Below are 19,165 nucleotides of genomic sequence, written 5' to 3' on the forward strand. Positions count from 1 at the left end.
CTTAGCTAACATGGTTCTGTGTCAAGGAGTTAGCAACTGCCTCTACCTTTGGCAATAAATTCCTGATATTTCTGCTGTGGAAGAAATTAATGAAACTGGTGGTTTTGTTTTGGTTTAAAGGAAATCTATTAATTTAGTGAAATGAAAGTATTTAAGGATAGACTTGCCCTAAATTTAAATTGATAGGACACTATCTAAACACTCACAGGAGAGAATAATACTGAGGTATTGCTTTAAGCTTAGAGAAAAAACATCAAGGCATTTTAAAAGTGCATCTTGCATTCAGAAATATTGTGAAATATATCTACTTTAATAGATGTGGACAAAAATGCTTAGAAAGAAGAATATATTCATAGAGTTATATACATAAATAGTTATTACTTTAAACCCACTGCATTAATAAATCCAAAAAGACATGCAAGTGCTTGAGCTAGGTAATGAAATTGGTAATGAAATGAAGCTAGAATTACACCTCAGTGCATTAGAGTAAGTGGAGTATAGATATAGGGAAATTGTTCCATTAGTTGAACATATCATTAGGCCTATTTTGCAAGTGGAATGCTGAAGAAATTAGTCAAGTAATAATATTGATATGAAGACAACTGCCAAGAGTCTTGTCATTTTCAAACTTTATAGGGGGAAGAGACAGACTTCGAAGTAATGTCGTGTCTTTGCAGTGCAGGAAAGTTGTGCAGTAACTGAGCAGTTGTAACAGTCTCACCATTTCTGATTCAATCTCAGTGATTACACAACCCAATCCAGAGCCAGCGTGCTCCAAGAGGGAGCAGAGCACCACTTATCTTTGATTCAGACATAGGTTCTCATGTCAATGTTGTCCAGAAAAGTCCTGGTTTGCTTAAGAAAGGGTCTTAGTCAAGGCAGAATTTTCTATTGATCCTCTGGAGTTTTGCTGAGAAGATTTTGTATACTCTAGTAAGAAAAGAGGAGTAAAAAGAACAACTTCATTTGCTTAAAATGGATCACTGTTTTAATATATTAAACACTGCCACAGTGATGGGTTTTTTCTTTTTATGAATTGGGCCCTATCTCTTTGTGCAATGACATAGCCCAGCTATTCTCCCTTCACCTGTGTTGGAACAGTCTTTCTACTTAAACTGAGAGAATGTCTTTCAGGCAAATAAAATATCTTTGCCTGCAGTTCTGGCTCATATGTGTAGTTCTTCCATTGCTGGATTCATTGCTATTAGTAGTATGAGTGAGTTTTCTGGGAAAGCAACTGTTACTTAGATAATTTTTTCTTTTGGAATTCATTGTTTCTTCTAATAGAACTCTACGGAGTCCAGACATCAGGCATTACTTTTCTTGCTAACTAAACACATCTATAAGACTTACCAGAAAATTCAATCCCCCTTGAAAAGCTAGATTTGCCAACATTTACCTTGGAGTGATACATACTTCTAGGATTCTATACATAGGAGGAAAATTAAGAGCATTTGTAAACAATTGCCAGCTGGAGCAAAGATACTTTTTCTCTTTTCTTCCTGTATTCTGCGTACACAAAGCTACTTAATATGTCAGACAGATAATCTTGTAAGGACCTTTGGCAAATGCTTATTTTTCATGGTGACTGTCATATATTATAAACGGTTTATCTTCAATTGTAATGCTTAAAGTATTTCTAAATCTACCACCTGTTACCAGTGGATTGGAGAGGAGAAACATTTTTTTCTGAAAATATATTTTTTAATAGAAATAGTGCTATAAAAGGGATGTCCTGTGAAGCTGCAGCATCCAAGGTTATATTACTTCTTGCTGCTTTAAACAGAGTAAAAAAATTACTTCACCTAAAACATGGCAAAAATTTTTGGAGAAAGGGCATTTGCGCTTTCATTAAGCCAGTTTGCAGATGGAAGATGCATGCTTTTAGACTTGTGTCCTTTTAAAGCTAATGAAAGGATGCTGAGCCCAGGAGTTTGTTGTTGTTGTTGGAGGGTTTTTTGTTTGTTTTTTTTTTTTTTCTTTTTTGAACCATTATCGGTGTTAGGAAAGAGAGAGAGAGATTGCTTCATCTTGAGAAAACTTTTTCTTCCCTCTGTTACAGGCTATGATATTTAATGCATTTTTTGCTTTCATCCTGGTTGATGAAAACGCTGTTTCTCCTACCCAAACCATGTGGATGAGAGCTACTGCCTTATAATAATTCTCCTATTACTTCAGGAGGGTGCACAGCATCCCGCTTGTGCATAAAATGTGCAAATATATTACAATTGCAGAGGAAATTCATTGTTAAGAGATCTCCTAGGCGTGGAATCAAATTGGAAACTGTCTAAATGGCTGAATGAAGGCCTTTGTATTAAAAAGGCCAATCTCTGCACTAATACGTGAGCCAACTCCTAAGCAGGGGCTGTAATTTCTGTACTGGTATTGAGAGGCATCGTTCTCTCTGCTTACTGTGGCAGACTGCACTGGGGCTGGAGCAGTCCTCTGCACGAGCAAAGGAGTCGTAAGTTAGCCCCTAGCAAGTAATCCAGTATCAAATGGATAATTCATCTGATAAATTTAGCTTCTCTATTTGCATTTGCAGCGTTCGTGAGCCAATTCTTTTCCATAATTCATCACCTGAATGTATTCCACAAAATATTTTTCATGGGCCTTATTTTACTCTGTGGAGTGGTGCCAAGCAGTTAACTGGAAGTGCCCAATATCCTTTATGGGAGGTTTCACCTGGGCAGTGATTTGCCTCATAAGTCACAAGGCTTTGGTTTTCTGACTGGTTCAGGCTGGAGTACAAAGGGGCCCCATAGAAATGTTCCTTAGGGAGTAAGATTTGGGGGAGTTTGATATCTCTTTGGCTTTCTTCTCCCGATCAATAAGGGCCATCCTGACGGTTTTGGTTGCAGCTGCTTTTCCTGTCTCCATGCAAGTTTTCCAAGTTGTTGTCTTCACAGCTGATGAACACCTGTGATCTCACAGGGTGAAACCGGAAGCAGTCAGACCTTTGTGTGTTGCAAGTAGTGGTAACCTAAAAACATGGTTTGAGAGAAGCTTGTCATACCATCTGCACTATGGTCTGGAAAACCATTTACCTCCTCATTCCTGCTGGCAGCAGTGTCACAGCTTGGAGCAGGGCATGGAGCAGCAATGGAACCATAACTTAAGTGCTGTTGTCAGGAGCTTTTGCTTTGCTAAATGGAGCCTCATCTTCTTTGCTTCTTTGCATCTTGAAGGGATTTTTCTTGTCTCCTTCTGTGAGGCTGACAACAGAGCCTACAATCCATCCAGAAGTCTGGGAAAATGGTTGTTTCTATGTATTTCTCCACTCACTCCAAATCCATGATCTTTCCAGTTCCTGGGAGACACCTGGATAGGAGCTGCATTGAAACAGCAAAGTTGGCAGGTGGATGGGGATGCCCTTGAAGGCACAAGGGTCATTTAGATGCAAGGATCAGGATGCTGTGCATGACAACGGCATGGGGGAGCACAGGAAGATGATGAGCTCCCCCACGAAAGAAAGGTGGATATGGAGTAGATATTTACCATCTCTTGTAACACGAGGAGTGCAAGGTGTTCCAGGAAATTATGAATCTGGGTGAAAACAAGCAAAAGGAAATAGTTTTTCATCCAACATACAGTTAGGATCTAAGAGTACTTGATACAAGGTGCTGCAGAGCCTGTAGGTCTTAAAGTTTAAATACAGTTTAAAGAAAGATTAGCTCAACCAACAGAAGACTGGTACAACAACAGCTATTAATCTTCATGGCCTATGTGTAACCTTAGGCTCAGGGAGTGACTGAGATAGAGAAGTGTGTTGCTGTTCTCTTCTGTACTCAGCCTGGATGCAGCATGGATGCCTGCAGCAGAAAATGAGCAAGCAGCTTTTTCTGTATAACACATTATGTGAATACATCTTTGATCAGGGATCTTTTCTTCCTACTCTGTTGGGTGTTGTGGCATCTCATTAGAGCATTCCAAATGCATTTTATGTCATCATCAAAAATATCCTGTCCTCTCTAGCCACAGGCTCCCAATGACTTCATGTGCTCAACTGCTTCTTATTTCCAAGGAAGCAGTTAAATTTGGGGTTGTCTCATTTGTTTACCTCTGCCATAGGTTACTGATGAGGTGTTGTTAGAAGCTTGTATTTGCAAATGTATGACCATATGCAAAACATGCCATTTAGTGTGACTACTAGATTAACATCCAATTTAGCACTTGTGTGAACAAAACTTTGTTATTTTCAGTATTTTAGATACTGAATATGTTGGGGTTTTGGTGTTTTGTTTTTTTGGTTTTTTGGGTTTTTTTTTTTGAAACCTGATACCTGTTTCCCCAGGGAGTGTCTTGTTCCTCTTATGTAAGGTAGAAGCATCTGGAAAATAGAAGTCCAAATCTGATCCTTGTGTGAGTACCATTTCCTTCACTGGACTGAGGTTGTCCAGTTCCCTCACTGTGGGAATAGCAGTTACTGCATATTCTTTGTATGCAACTGAGGTTCATATGGTTTGTATGGTATGAGTTTTACAGCAGATCAAGTGATGCAGTTCATAAAAGAGGTCATCGATGTGATGACAAAAAAGCCACAGTGCCTAACTTTTTAGGAGATTGGTAGTATGAATTTCTATTTGATATGGCTTCATAAACTACAAACACATTCTACATTCTGTGAGGCTCCAGTGTTGTGAGACTGGTGTAACTAAGCAGCACAGGAAGGAAACCAGTGCTACTGCTTGCAGTATGGCCAGGATGTACAGAGTGTATCAGTGGAAGTTCCTAGACAAAAGAATTTAATGAAACTTGCTCAGTATCGGGTGGAGGTTTATGTAGTATGCTCTGTATGCAGGATTGCATGATGAAAGGATAGAACTAGGACCAGAAAAAGTCCTATGTTTACTTCCACAGCAGAAGAATGCACTTTTTTTTTTTTTTTTTGGTTAAAGATCTATTTGTTTTATCTTTTTCTTTTTCTGTTTTTTTTTTTTTTTTTCCCCTTCATCTTAGGAGTGCTGAGGATGAGGAAAGGATTTATAGAAAATATAACTTTTTACTAGGAGAGGAGAAAAGAGTCAGGCTTGCTTTAGTTGATCTCATCTGCCAGAGATTTCCAAACCTGCTTTTCCTCAAAGAAAATACTGTCCTTTTTTGTGCTAGTTTCTGTCACATTTCCCCAGTGGAGAACTGAGTTGGAGGAATCAAAACAATCAAAATAACTTGAGGTTATTGCAAGCCTCATATGTATGTTTGGGCCTCAAGAAATTTTCCTGTGTGGCTCACTGTGCTACAGCAACTCTTATGCTGAGGTGGACATAAAGCCTGCACACTGATGTGAAGCTCCTTTTGGGTATCAACAGTGGGTGCAAGCCACCAAAAGAAGTGATTTTTCAGTTACTAGGTATTGTAAATAGATTACACTAAATATGATTATAAATCTCCCTAAGGCTGTGAAGGTGAGTCATGGAGTCAGGTGGTTGAAGCTTTGGGATAAAATTTTGGAAAGAAAGGTGTGGGAGAGAGAAATATGGAGAGTGAGAACCTGCTTGGTCTTTTCAGCTGCTGGAAACCTGATGTTATCATGGTTTAGAGGGTTTGCCTCAGGTGGGTACCCTTGCCCACACTGCTGGCTGATCTGAGACTGGACACAAAATGTTTTTCAAGACTGATGTGAAATGGGATCCATTTTCCTCCAAAGTGTGAGACTGCTGTACTGCTTGTCCTCTGTAATCCCAATGGAAATAGTGCAGGCAGATCATGGAATACTTGCTAGGGAAATGCTTGACAGTAGAAACACTTCAAACCAGACCCCTATTTTTGTATTGCAAATAAGCTCAAAGAGGCTAAAGAGGATGGCTGAAGCTTTCAGTGCTGAAATTTTGGGGGGGGTCCTTTGGTTTGAGCTTTTATTTTCACACATCAACACTATGATCACCAACTTGTCATTTCAGCCTCCTGTACAGCTCTGCCCATCTCATTGCTGTCTTTGGCAGAGGGGAATGTTCATACAAGCTGCAGAGGGGATTTTTAGCCATTCCCACAGTGCCCTCCCAGTTCTCCCCTGGCTGTGGTCAGGACATGGAGCCACAGTTGCAAGGAGGAGCAGACTGAGACGTGTAGATTGACTAGAAATAGGGAGACATCTGGAAATCAGGGAACTGCAGAAAATGCTCAGTAAAAATAAAAATCCTGAAGGATGCAATTAAGCATCTGAGGAAAGATTAGAGGGAGGCAGGGAGGAGCCAGCAGCATGCAATGCTGTTGGGGAGTGCCAGCAGAAGGCAGATGAAGCAGCAGCCTCCTGCAGCACAGCTTTGGTTCTCATGTAAGGGTTTCTCAATGTGCAGTGTTAGTACAGTGCTGGCTTTCTGCGTGTTAACATGAAGGAGAATGCAAATGGAAGCGTGAGCAACTAGGAGGAGGTGGTTTAATGGCTTTGGGGATTAGTGGTGGCATTTAGAGCCTTTCACCTCTCTGTTCCTAACATAAATCTTAGATTGATGATTTTAGCCATCTGGTTTGTGTTTGCTTGTATGCCACTACTGAGGAGACAAGCAAACAACCTGACCAGCAAGGCAAAAGGCAAAACAAAAGGATCTGACAGAAGGCATCCCCTTCTCCTGTGTCAGTGAGAGCAGATATGGTATAATTATTCCATTTCCCAAAGCTCAGCAGATAACAAGGGAGAGGGCAATGAAAGAGCCACAGGTATCACTTTGTGTGTGACACCAACAGGGAGCCTGTGACTTACACAAAGTCTTATGCTTTGAGCACCTTGCTCCCAAATGTAAAGCTCTCTGATCTTTAGAGATACAGTTACATCGATAGCCTGGGAGTTAGAGGGAGACTCCCAGTCATAGGTTGACTTTCAACTGTAAATTATTTTGTACTTGAGTTGAAACTTCTCCCACACGTCACCCATTTAATACCTTAATTTTATGTAGTATACCTGAATTTATAAACTGCAAAATTATGCACACATTTTGGATTAGAAGGTTTTCTTATATCCTAAGCCTTCTAAATACTGATGTGACTTTTCCTGGGGACGAGCTGACCCTTTCTGGCAGTCACTGTCAGTTTTCTTCTCACTCCAGACTGCAAGGTCAGTCATTCCTTTTCTAGCAAAGTCATCTTGGTGGAACTTCCTAAAATCCAGGGCTTTAATGGGGGAGTGGTGTGAAAGGTCATTGTTCTGCCTCTCTGGCCAGAGGAGTAACCAAGTGTGGGTAGATGTGTATACCCTAAAATCCAGGGCTTTAATGGAGTGGTCTGAAAGGTCATTATTCTGCCTCTCTGGCCAGAGGAGTAACCAAGTGTGGGTAGATGTGTATACACACTAGAGCATGTTTTGCTGGTCAATTATTTTTCAACAGCTCACAAGTGAGGGTGGGAGGTACAGAGGTTCTCTCCTCTGGTCTTTCCAGTGGGGGAGTCTGGACAAGAAATATTGACAATATGTATTTAAGGAAATGTTTGCTGCTGTCAAAGATTCACTCTAAGGCTCTCCTGTGGTTTTATCCAATTTTTCTTTGGGATGGACTGTCTGTGGTGCATATTTCAAACCAAAATAAACCTTTCAAAGACTTCCTGTAGATGGGGTAAGAAATTGTATAGGAAAATTAAAAAAAAAAAATTAAAAAAACTAAACAAACAAAAGAAAAACAAAACTAAGTATAACAAATCTAATTTATGGTAATATTGGCACTGATTTTGCTTTATATTAGACATGTAGAGCTTCAGTAAAAAAATATTTTTACTTATTCAGAACCATTAACCAAGAAATTGTCCTTAATATTCTTATCAGGGTGTCAGTGAATGCATTTTGGATATAGACTTCTAAACCACTGGTTTTTATCTCAAATAATTGGTATTGGCAGAGAGCTCTGTCAGCTAAACATGGTGTTTATCACTTCAGCCAGCCCCACCAAGGCCAGTGAAGGAGAATGTTTTATATTTAACAGGGAAATGCTTCCACCAGATGGATTAATAGTGTGAGAGTAATAATTATAGACACATGAAGTGGCTGGGGATTGCTGTGTGCCAAAGTGAAACTCAGATTCATACCTAGATGGGGGTAAATTTTTCAAAGGCACCACAATGACTCAGAGATCATATCACCAAGTTATTGGGAGCCCAACTTCCATTTTCAGGAATGATGCAGAGACTTCATTGCCTTTCAGCAAGGCTTTGGTACTTTTTCCCAAAAAAGCCCCCAGCCTTTAATTCAAAATTAGTTCACAAAAACAATCTTAGCCTCTTCATAATTATACTGCATAATGATTTCCCTACTTTTTAATAACATCAGATTTCTTGTCTGTGTCCATTATCACTAGCTCAGAAACTATTCTGTTGCTTTGGGAATTTCATATTCCAAGTCACTTACAGAACTATAATTAAGAACTTCCACAGAAGACCAGGTGATATATGTATGTTAAGATTCTGCTGATTTAGTCTCATATCTTAGATTAATTTGAAACCTTATCATGCTGGTTTCATTATAAATGCTTCCATGGAAAGAACATATTATTGGAAACTGAATAATTAATAATCTATGTTGCCAAATGTTTTCTGAGCAGTTTGTTGAAGAATAGCAGAACTCTAGTTGAAAATCCTAGCTCTGTTGAAGCCAATGACGGAATTCTCATGGGCTTTAGCAATATTTTTCATTTTCTTATCTTAAAAATTACTTGTCAAAGCTCCTTAAGCTTGTATGTTGGGGTTTAGGATTTTTTTCCTTTTGTTTTCTTTCTCTTAGGAAATTTTCTCCCATTTGTTGCTAAGAAACAATAACAACTGGTACTTAAGAGAGAAAAAGGATGTAGCCACAGAGGAGGGGTGCAGCTGGCTGCTACTCCCTTACCTGAGGGTTTTTCTCTTGGGAAGGCCAGAGTTATCAAGAGATTTTGGGCTGGGGGAAGGGGTGGGGCACAGCCTCCAGCTCACTCTCAGCTCTCACTCTAGGGGGGGAGAGAGGCTGCAGTCTCTGTGGGGAGAATTCACCACCACTGCGGGGTTTCGGCTCCTGCTGATGCCTCTGGTTTTAGCTTTTATATTTTTCAGATTCTATTCTGGTTTAGTGTGTAAGTCTAACCACTATCAAAACTTTCCTCCCCATCTAGCTCCAGATTTCGCTGCAAAATGTTAAACAGGAGGAGGGAAACTAAGATATGGGCAATTTGAAACAAGGAATAGTTCGTTTTAGATGTTTGCTGGTATTCCCAGTAAACTTTTCCTTTCAATTTTTTTTTTTTTTTGGACAGGTGATGCTAATGAAGAAGGGCCTCAGCTGAGTGAAGAGAGAGGTGAGTAAAGAATATTTTATGCTAAAATATATCACTTCTCTGAAGCATAAGCCAAACTGAAAAGAATCTAGAAATTAATTGCCTTAGTCAAGATTAGCTAATAATTATTGCCAATGTTACCACAGCCATCTCTGGTTTTTTACACAAAATTAGGGTGAAGCATCCCTGATAATAAATAGTGCATGGTAAGACCGGCTGAGACTACTTTTTTAATGTAACCTTATGAGCCTCTGGGTGATATTTCATTCCTTTTTATCAATAGCTAGTCTGAACATGAAGGGGAAATAATAACAATTCTTCAGTCTCTTTGTCTGTAAAAAAGGGTAACTGGAGCAATTCTTGAGTCATTTGCCATTCTGAATAGTGGTAGTGATATATTTGCAATGGAAACAGTATCAAAACTCTTCCACAAACTCTTAAATGCACTGAGCTTGGTCAGACAATACTTCAGAGGATTTTTTCCTGGTCCTCACAGTTTACTGTTTAAAACAAGTGTCACTGTTTAGGGTTTGTGAGTGACATGAAATAGAAATGATGAATAGGTATAAGGGGAAGAAACGCCAGAGGAACAAGGAAAGGAGAGGACAGAGTGTTAGATAACTCCTGTGAGGACAGAAGCCTCCATTCAGGAGATTTCTGCTAGTTTTTTCAAGGAAGTTTCTTCCAGTTGATCTTGACCAGGTTTTTTGTAACAGACTTCCACCACAGCACCTTCTGATACTTCCCCTCCCTCATCTGGAGGTCCTCAGTGAACATCTCCTGTTCCATATGGATTTCTCCTTTCACTTGCAGAGTAGCACCCTGCACTCCTCTGCCTCTCCTTCCAAACTTTCTTCAAGGTCTCTGTGACCCTGATCCCATCATGGTCCAGTGACTGTGCAGGAACATCCAGCTCTCTTTATGAAAACTTGAGGAGTTTAGGTCAGACTTTAAACTTAAGGTCAGAAAGGAGTGCCGCGTGGGGAGAGGCAGGGATGTACCAGCCAGAAAACAGAGGTAAAAGCTTTTGAAGCGGTATTTTGACTACTTAAATTGGCAAGATTGTCCTAAAGACAAATGGATTGTGATAATTTATGCCACCACTTAATTACCTGAAAAATTAGAAATACTTGAAGAATGGTGCGTATACATAGGTGTGAAAACAGATATACACAGATATGTGTTATACTGATGGATTAGCACTTTTTTTATGGCTGTTCTGGCCTGTTGATTTTATTACATATAATTGTAATTACATTTTGGTGTCAAGATTACTGGATAGGATCTTTTAGTAATTTTAATATAGTTAGTGTGATTGATATAGTTGTAAGAACATACATAAAAGTTAAAAAAAAAAAGTCCATCATTATATAACAAACATTTGCCAAAGATAATGCTACAGTCAAATTTGCAGTATTCATCTAACATTTCTAATTTAATTTTTTATACTTATCTTGGCATGTATATTTTAGAAGCCAAATTATTTTGCATTTTTTGTCTTGTTTTTATGGAGATTATGCAAATTAAATTGGTGGGTTTTTTTTGTTTTTTTTTTTAAGGCATTTTAAATTGGAATTAAAAGGAAGTGCAATTCTACTTAATAGCCAATGTCTTACTTTTTGTCTTGTATCCTTCACACCTTCATTACGTTAGGTAAAGCTAGGTAGATACTCTGGGAAATTATCACTGAATTATGTAATTTGAGGAAGATATTTCCCGACCTGTCTCTTTCTTTTGTGCATATGAGATAGATCAGATCAGAGCTGCCCTTGATGGTCTAGGATGCTGTGAGCTTCAAGAGCATGTCCTTCGTTATTTCTTTATCAGTTGGAGATATTTTGGGAATCAATGCATTGGTTGTAAGCAATTAATACCTACAGGGATAAAAATAAGTATCTTTTGTATATCCACCCCAGTAGTGGAGCAGATATACAAAAGCTATTCCCTTTTGACCTGTTTTTGTATGGAGTTTTTAATGACTGTAGCATATGCTTACTGGAACTATAAATACAAACATAATTTTTGCATTGAGGGGAGTTATCATTTCTATACTCAAATTTTTATCAGTTTGGAGGATATCTAGTCTTTACTCTTCCAAGGGGAAAATGGAGAAGTAACTTCTAGTCACCACTACAAGATATTAATCATTCATTAGTCATTAATCATTGTATAATCATTCTTCATTCCACTTGACTTCATGGGTCATGACTGCAGCAGATGGAGTCAACAGTTGGCACCAATATTGACAACCCTTTTTCCTTGAGCTGTCCATATCCATTTGGGGTGTTTCCTCCAATTCTTTTGCTGAAAGTGAAAAAGAGAGGTTGGATTCCTAGAGAGCACATGTTGCAGACTAGACATGTATAGGAACTTTGGCAGAGATTGAAATCTAAATTTTAGCTAAATTCCCGTGCCTCAGCTTCCTTTTGGCTGGATGTTTCTGAGTGTCAGTATCAAACCAAGAAAAAAACACAGAGAAATACAAGGACACAAATGTAGGTTCATTGTGCACAAATTGTGCTTCGAAGAATGAAATTGTGAGATGGAGGTTACGGAATGTCATAGTTTAAATCTGGTGGCAAAAATTAGAGAAAAGAAAACAACCTGCTCCTGGTTTGGTGTCTGCTGAAGGCAGTGGGAATATGTCCATTGGCTTCAATGCACACCAGATTAGGCCTTAGGAACAGACAAAAATTAACTGGGAGTAAGAAATAACAGATTACCAAATGGGTGCATTACTGAGTGATGGATACATTATGAAAATTATCTATCTTGTGTTTCTACCACTCTGAAGTGTAGAAATCTCATTACAGGCAGGAAGGCCTCTTTTTCTTTGATTAATCTTCAAATAAATAGGAGAATGTCCTAATTACATCTGTGTCCTGGTTTAAAAAACAGGAGGCGGGAGCCTCCCATGGCATGGAAAATATGACCCGCTCCACTCTAAATTATTATAACTTTGAAATTAAAGGGCTTTCAGGCAAATATATGGGAAAAGGAACAGCAGTTCTGTACTAATGTATATGCATGTACAAACAAACAGCAACAGTGGCAGCAGCAGCCCCAGGCAGCAGCACAAACGCAGCCCGGCCTCTCTCGGCCACGGCGCTTTCCCCGCGGCTGCAGTTCCGCTCACGGCCAGCAGGGGGGCTGCTGGCTCCCGGCCGGGCAGGGCGGGTGCGCTGATTCCCCCGCGCCTGCAGGGGGCGCTGCGGCGTGAGCTCGGCTGCATCCCCCTCACCGTGAGGGTGAGGCCAGCGGGGGAGAGAGAGAGACAGTGGGCTTTCCTTTGTTTCCTTTGGAAACTCATGGGAAGCAGTCCCAGTGCCACTCAGGAATCTGAATGGACTGCAGCAGGAAACCTCAGAAGCAGGAAACTGGAATGGCAGAGGCCAGGGGAGGCAAACAAAATGCAGCAGAAACTCCAGGGCCCTGTCCAAAGCCGTGGGGTGTCCGGGGGTCGGGTTCCAGTGTAGCAAGCAGGCCTGAAACAGCAGCAGAGAGCCGCGGGGCTGGATGGGGAATCGCTCCCGTGGATGGCTCACTGGTGATGGCTGGTCCCGGGGTTGGGCTGCACAGAGCAGCAGGGCTGGATGGGGAATCGCTCCCATGGATGGCTCGCTGGTGATGGCTGGTCCCGGGGTCGGGCTGCACAGAGCAGCAGGGCTGGATGGGGAATCCCTCCCATGGATGGCTCACTGGTGATGGCTGGTCCCGGGGTGGGGCTGCACAGAGCAGGTGGCCCCCAGCATGGAATGGGTGCTGCCAGGTCCCAGCACTGCACACACTCGCTCTGAGCTCCCTCAGCAGCAGAGAAGCAAACCAGTAAGCTCCAGTCACAGTTCCGAAGGAAAAGGAAAAAAAAAAACGTGGGCAAAAACCACAAGGCAGCAAGTATCTCTGCCAGAGGGGTCGTGCCACATGGCCGTGGAGATGAAATCACCCTACCAGAAGGAAGCAACTTTCCTTCTCCCCAGCTCTTACAGGAAATCCCAGGCTGGCTCTCACCCATTGCAATAGTCCCAGAGGACAAAGGAAAAGAAAAAAAAACGTGGGCAGAAACCACAAGGCAGCAAGTGTCTCTGCCAGAGGGGTCGTGCCACGTGGCCGTGGAGATGAAATCACCCTACCAGAAGGAAGCAACTTTCCTTCTCCCCAGCTCTTACAGGAAATCCCAGGCTGGCTCTCACCCATTGCAATAGTCCCAGAGGACGAGAGAGGAAGGGAGGCAGTGGCCACACTGGACACAAAACAAAAACAGAAACAGAAATGGGTATGGGATAAAAAAACATCGCCAAGACAATCTGCCAGACAACATCCATTAGTATCTATATTCATTCTATAAAATCAACAAGCACAAATGACCATTTTGGCAAGTTTATCATATAACAATACTGCTTACATTGGACACACTAGAATAAGAAAAAACATATAAAAATAATCCACTCTTTTTAAATATACACACTCAAGCCCACTCTTCTAATGGCATTTGATTCACAGACTTTTAACCCATCAGTCTGTTATTCTGAATGCTGAGTCTTGTAGCAGTTGCGGGCTTAACAGCACCACTTAATTTGAAGTGCTTAGAGGTTATCATGGGTCATGCAGTTGGTGTTAGAAGGGTTTGAGTGAAAAGGGCAGATATTGAAATAGCAGGTCTGGGCCTGCGCAGGTCTACATCTCAGCTTTACTTTGTGAATGATTTCCTATATAACCCAAAACGAGGGTCAGATGGTGCAGTAGTTAGTCTTTCCTGAGTGTTTTTGTTTCCTTCTTTTTCTGTTCTTTTTCCTAATGGTAAGAGAATTGACTTATGTCAGCACATAATGATGTTATTATTTGTTGATGTAAGTCCATTCTCTTACCACTGCCATTAAAACAAAAAAAAAAAAAAAAAAAAAAAAAGGTAAAAAAAAAAAAGAAAAAAAATACTCAGGAAAAACTTTCAATTTTGAATCTGAATCTGTATTCTCTCTCAACCTGTTCAGCTTCAGTCTCTGCCAGGTACCAAAGCCTTTTGACCTCATCTCTTTGTCTGTTGCCACATTACTGTCATTTTCCATCAAGTAGTTGTTCCTAATAAATGCCCTGCTGTTTATCCTGTTTCTGTCCTGATTGTCCTGATGAATCACCTATTCATTATCTAGAAGCCACACCAGTTAAAACAACAAGATGAAGGATCTCGTTTACACTATCAGGACTTAATAACTAATAACACCCTATTACAACCAAGGTACATAAATACAGAATTTTTTTGCATGTTCCACTGTATGCACACCCTTACTCTTGGAGATTGATTTTTGGAGGGAGACTTTATCTTTTTTTCTTGAGATGAAAATAGCAGTCACTTGCAACAAGGCAAATTTGGGAGTTGTGAAGGATTTTGGAAGTAGGTTACTTGGAGACAGACTGAGATTTACATGACTTGTTGACCCTCAGAATTAGCCTATAAAGAAGAAGTCTGTCTCCCGGCAGTAGAGCTCAGAAACCTTTTTGCACAAATGATCACAATTAGAAAAGATTTTAATATCAGTTCAGACACCTGTCTAGGTGTGCTCTTTTAAAAAATAAATTTACAGACAAAATTTCTGTAATATTTGCCTAACTGTTTGAAAGGACATACACATGGCTGGAGAGCAGAAGGGGTTAAGAGTTGTATTTTACCATGGTAAACACAGATCCTTTTCTGTCTCTGGAATAAGGGATATCTGCTAAAAATAGTGAAATTGTGATTGAAATCTTGTTCTCCTGGGATACTGCCTTTACATCCTTTTGTGAGCATTTTGAAGGCTTTATATAGAGTGCAAAAAGATGGTTTCTTCTGAGATAGCAACAGTGCTGACTTCTCTGAACATGCACTTCCTCCCTCTCCATCTTTGGGCTGTCAATTAAGATGTTGGTTGTATTATCTAATGTATTCAAATAGTCCTGAAAGACCTGGCTGGACATTTGCACTTTAACTTGATTGACATTTGATGTGTGGGACTGGAGGAAACTTCATGGATTGGTTAGATGATAAAATTCCTCACTTGAGGGGCAAGTGTTGATTGAAGCATTCCTATTGATTCAGTTCCCTCTTGTGAATTATTCTCAAACAAAAAAAGAAAACGTAGCAGATAGTTCAGAGTGGCATTTGAACAAAAGAAGCCATGTGTTGATATGGTCCACTGTAAATATTCAAAAAATAAGAAAGGGAGAGCATTGGCGTGAATAAGTCTTCACAAATCTGGTTATTTTCAGGATCTCTTTTGTATTACAGTTCTTGTTGAACTCTATCAGCATTGCTCCTGAGCCCCTTAAAGGGTTGACAAAGCATGTCTTTATTTGGCAGGTTTTGCCTTTATTTTTCCCCATGGATTTTCTTGTGGTTACTCCTGCCTTCTTCACTCCAGAAAGAAATTCGTCTTAGCACTTGAAAACCCTTGTTTTCCTCAAAACACTGTATTTGAATTTCAAATTCAGATGGGCAAGCATGATGGCATGACACATGACATGTCCTGTACTAAGTGCTCACAGAATTTGAATACAGAATACACTGTATTTGAATTTGAATTCAGATGGGCAAGCATGATGGCATGACACATGACATGTCCTGTACTAAGTGCTCTCAGGAGCAGCCTACCACCTGGTAGCAAGCCAAACCTCAAGGCTTGTTCTGCTTTGCAGTAACTGGCTTTATTTACTGCTTGCTGAGGGCTCTTCGTGCTCTGAGCTGTATGTAGTTCTAGAAAGTGTAAACTTCCTTCTAGTAGAAATTTGTAAGAGCAATGTTCAGTTCGGTTTTTTTTTTTTTGTTTTTTTTTTTTTTGTTTTTTTAATAATGCTCTTTAATTAAAATTAAGAAAGTGAGATAGAATTTAATTACTCACATACAGATGTAAATTTTGGAATTTTTGCTGACATTTTGAGCTGTCTTGCCACCTTCCCAATCCATGGCTCTTCTGGGTGTTTTGGGCATAAGTATGGTTGGCAGAGAATATTTCTGTGGTTCCTGGGCACCATACAAAGCCAATGATTGACTTCCATTTTGTCTTTTGAATGAACACAATATTCTTAGACTTATAAAGTATCCTGAATTGAAGGGACCCACAAGGATCATTGAGTCCGACTACCCCTTGAATCTGCGAGTTCCTTTAACTCCTTTCATACCTTATGTTTCGAAATTTTCAGCATTTTGGTTCTAGATATATGTAACTGTGGAAGGGTGGAAGATAAAAGGGGAGAATCTATATGGCTCTTAACAGAGCCAAGTCCTTCATGAGAGCTGGGCATCTGATTGTCAAGAGCTGTTTAAAACTGCAGCAACATAAAGAGTAGATGGTTGTGCGGCATATAACTGTGACAGCAGGAGAGACCTAGGAGTTTTTGAAACACTTAAGCAATTTATGAAACATGTGCAGATAGTTTTTTCTCAGGTGGTAATTTGCTAATCAGTTTGAAGTAATACCATGATTCTTATTTTCTAATGGCAACAGCAATAAGGGTGAATAAAGTGAGGTCGTATGTCTTCCTAAATCTCCTGGTTATGAGTGGTCAAGGTTTATTTCCAGCACACACATAAGTATGTTTTCTTTAGGTTTCTCCTGCAACCCAGCCCTCAGTTAGCCACAAGGAATCAGGAGGTTTGACAGAAAGTCAAATGACAGAAAGTCATTTTCCCATCACGGTTGAATACATTCCGTAGGCACAATGAATTGAGTTTTAATTGTCTGTCAGTCACTGCTTTCGTGGTTAAGAAACAATGTTTAAAGAATGTTTTAATTAGGGAACCTGCTTGCATTAAATGTCTTAATTTATGAATACCTTTTATGCTTAATTTCCAGCTTGGCCTCCCTTTTTATTAACAGGCTTTCTCTGTTACCAGTTTGTGGCTTGAGGTGTATCATAGCAAACAAACAGTAATGCCATCATTTATGTTGACAGGGTATTTTGAAAATATTGTAGAAAAAGTTCATAATATTTAAAGTTTAACCAACTGATATTAAACACTCTGTGCTTCAGTCCACATAAGTAAGGGAGATCTCACATTTAATTGGCCTCAATTACTTCTTTTACTCCCTTTCGTCCAGTTTGATATTGCCCACTGTCTGAAAGGCTGGAATGGATTTTTTTCAATTAGTACATTTCTATCTTGTAAAGCTTTATCTTTTAAAGCTTTCATTTCCTTAACTTCACTATCTGTAAAGTTAAGGAAATTTGTGAATTTGTGAAATCTGTGAAATTTGTTTCCCTACCTTTCATTTAATTACCAATTTCAGTCTATATTCTTTTGTTGAGGTAAAACAATGAATGGAGAATTGAGCTGGGAAAAAAGATCATTAAGTTCAGATTATTTCTCCACACTTCCATAATGCAGTATAATAAATATTATGTTTACAGCTACAAATTAAAACATTATTTGGTTGGGGATTATGATTATTTTCTCTGTAGTGCTTGTGAAGCAGTGTGTTATTTCAGTATGAGTTTTCTTCACTTTTGTCCTGTGAAAGTCAGAGAAAGTCCAGTCCAGGCTGAAAGACGCATCTGTATTATAAATTTCATAAGAGATGATGCAATAATTTAAATAGCAGAAAGATAAGCATTGAGTACTGAATGTAGTGCTAAGATAAAACGTACAATCGTGGAATCACACATGGTAGTATCTGATACAATTAAGCCATTTCCAAATAATGTATGTAATTTATAATTTTTTATGTTTATAGAAGGCCAGCCTCCATCTCCCACAAAGAGTAAAGAAGAGCAGCCTGAGGACCTGCAGGATGATGCTGAAGGTAGGTGCTCAAACAACTTCTCAGGGCTATTAGTCAATTGACATTTTGAGGAAAAGTTTGTTTTTAATTCTTGGTAAAGGACTGGAAAACTTTCAGTTAAGAATGTTCTTTGCACACACTTGGAGAGTTCTTTTTGGCCTAGATAAAGAGATTATAAATCCTCTGAAGTATATTTCATCCTAAGGTAGGTTCACAATTACAGGCCCTGTTGTTATGTGATGGGCTACTGATTATTGCTGATACATCTTAATAAATTGCTTCTGTTTTATCTCTAACCAGTTCTGACTTCATGTAATTAAAAAGCCCAAGTGTAATCCATGTTGTGAGGGCTTGGGTCATAGTCTGGTTGGTTAAATTGGTCAGGTACCTGCTGTGAAACAGAGCGATAAAATCCCTGCTTTCCTTTTCTACAAGAAATTGTTGCTGTTTTCCTTTTTGCAATGTTTGTTTCTAGACCTTACACAGTGTAGTACATCTCTCTGCAGTTAGAAGTCACAGGTGATTAACATTATGCCTATAGTGTTGCTCCTCTGAGGACACTTTCCTCCACTTGAGTCTGCCCAGGGAAGCTTGTCCATGTGTATGGACATAAACGTGGTCTGTGTTGCTCTAAAACTGGACCAAAGTATATTTTCCTAATCTTTATCTCATTGGAAGAGTTGTTTATAAGAGCAAAGGCTTATTTTCACTGCTTTCATATATGTGGAAGAGCAAAACACCCCAATCCTGAAGAAATTCCTCTTCTGTGAAATAGATATAAGAGATAAAAGGATGAACCTTAATCTTTAATCTATGACACCTCCTTATCATGGGTTCTTTTTGACCTAATATTTCTCAAATGACCTATCTAATTTTGCATCTCAGTGGCTACACAATCTTCAGCATTTTGGCTTACCACTGTGCATTCAGCTCCTAAAGTATTCTGTCTAGGGTATGGTGTGAGTCACAAAGAGCAGAAAAGTGTTAACATCTATCATTTTAAGTAACTGCTAGTAACATGCAGTCACTAACATTGTGACTGGTTGTTATGGGCAAGTCATTAAAGCAATAGCTGTCATCACCTGGAAGGGACAGCTATTGGAGGGACCCAAGAAATTTCATCACACCTGAGTGTCTTTCCTTTCATGCTGCACTGAACCCAGTTTAAATTAAAACACCAATTTT

At 39.6% G+C, this 19,165-nt stretch overlaps 1 protein-coding gene across 3 annotated transcripts in view; it reads left to right on the forward strand.

Moving 5' to 3' along the window:
• Positions 1 to 19,165, forward strand: part of MACROD2 (mono-ADP ribosylhydrolase 2) — an 852,083-nt gene that overhangs the window by 767,573 nt on the left and 65,345 nt on the right. For all 3 annotated transcript variants that reach the window (XM_041425155.1, XM_041425153.1, XM_041425154.1), the window contains exons 10-11: positions 9,210 to 9,251; positions 17,933 to 18,001. In XM_041425155.1, coding sequence (XP_041281089.1) covers positions 9,210 to 9,251; positions 17,933 to 18,001 — 111 coding nt within the window. The remainder of the gene's footprint in view (positions 1 to 9,209; positions 9,252 to 17,932; positions 18,002 to 19,165) is intronic.

Source organism: Onychostruthus taczanowskii, unplaced genomic scaffold, assembly GCF_017590055.1.
Source record: "Onychostruthus taczanowskii isolate IOZ18803 unplaced genomic scaffold, ASM1759005v1 scaffold87, whole genome shotgun sequence".
Taxonomy (NCBI): Eukaryota; Metazoa; Chordata; class Aves; order Passeriformes; family Passeridae; genus Onychostruthus; species Onychostruthus taczanowskii.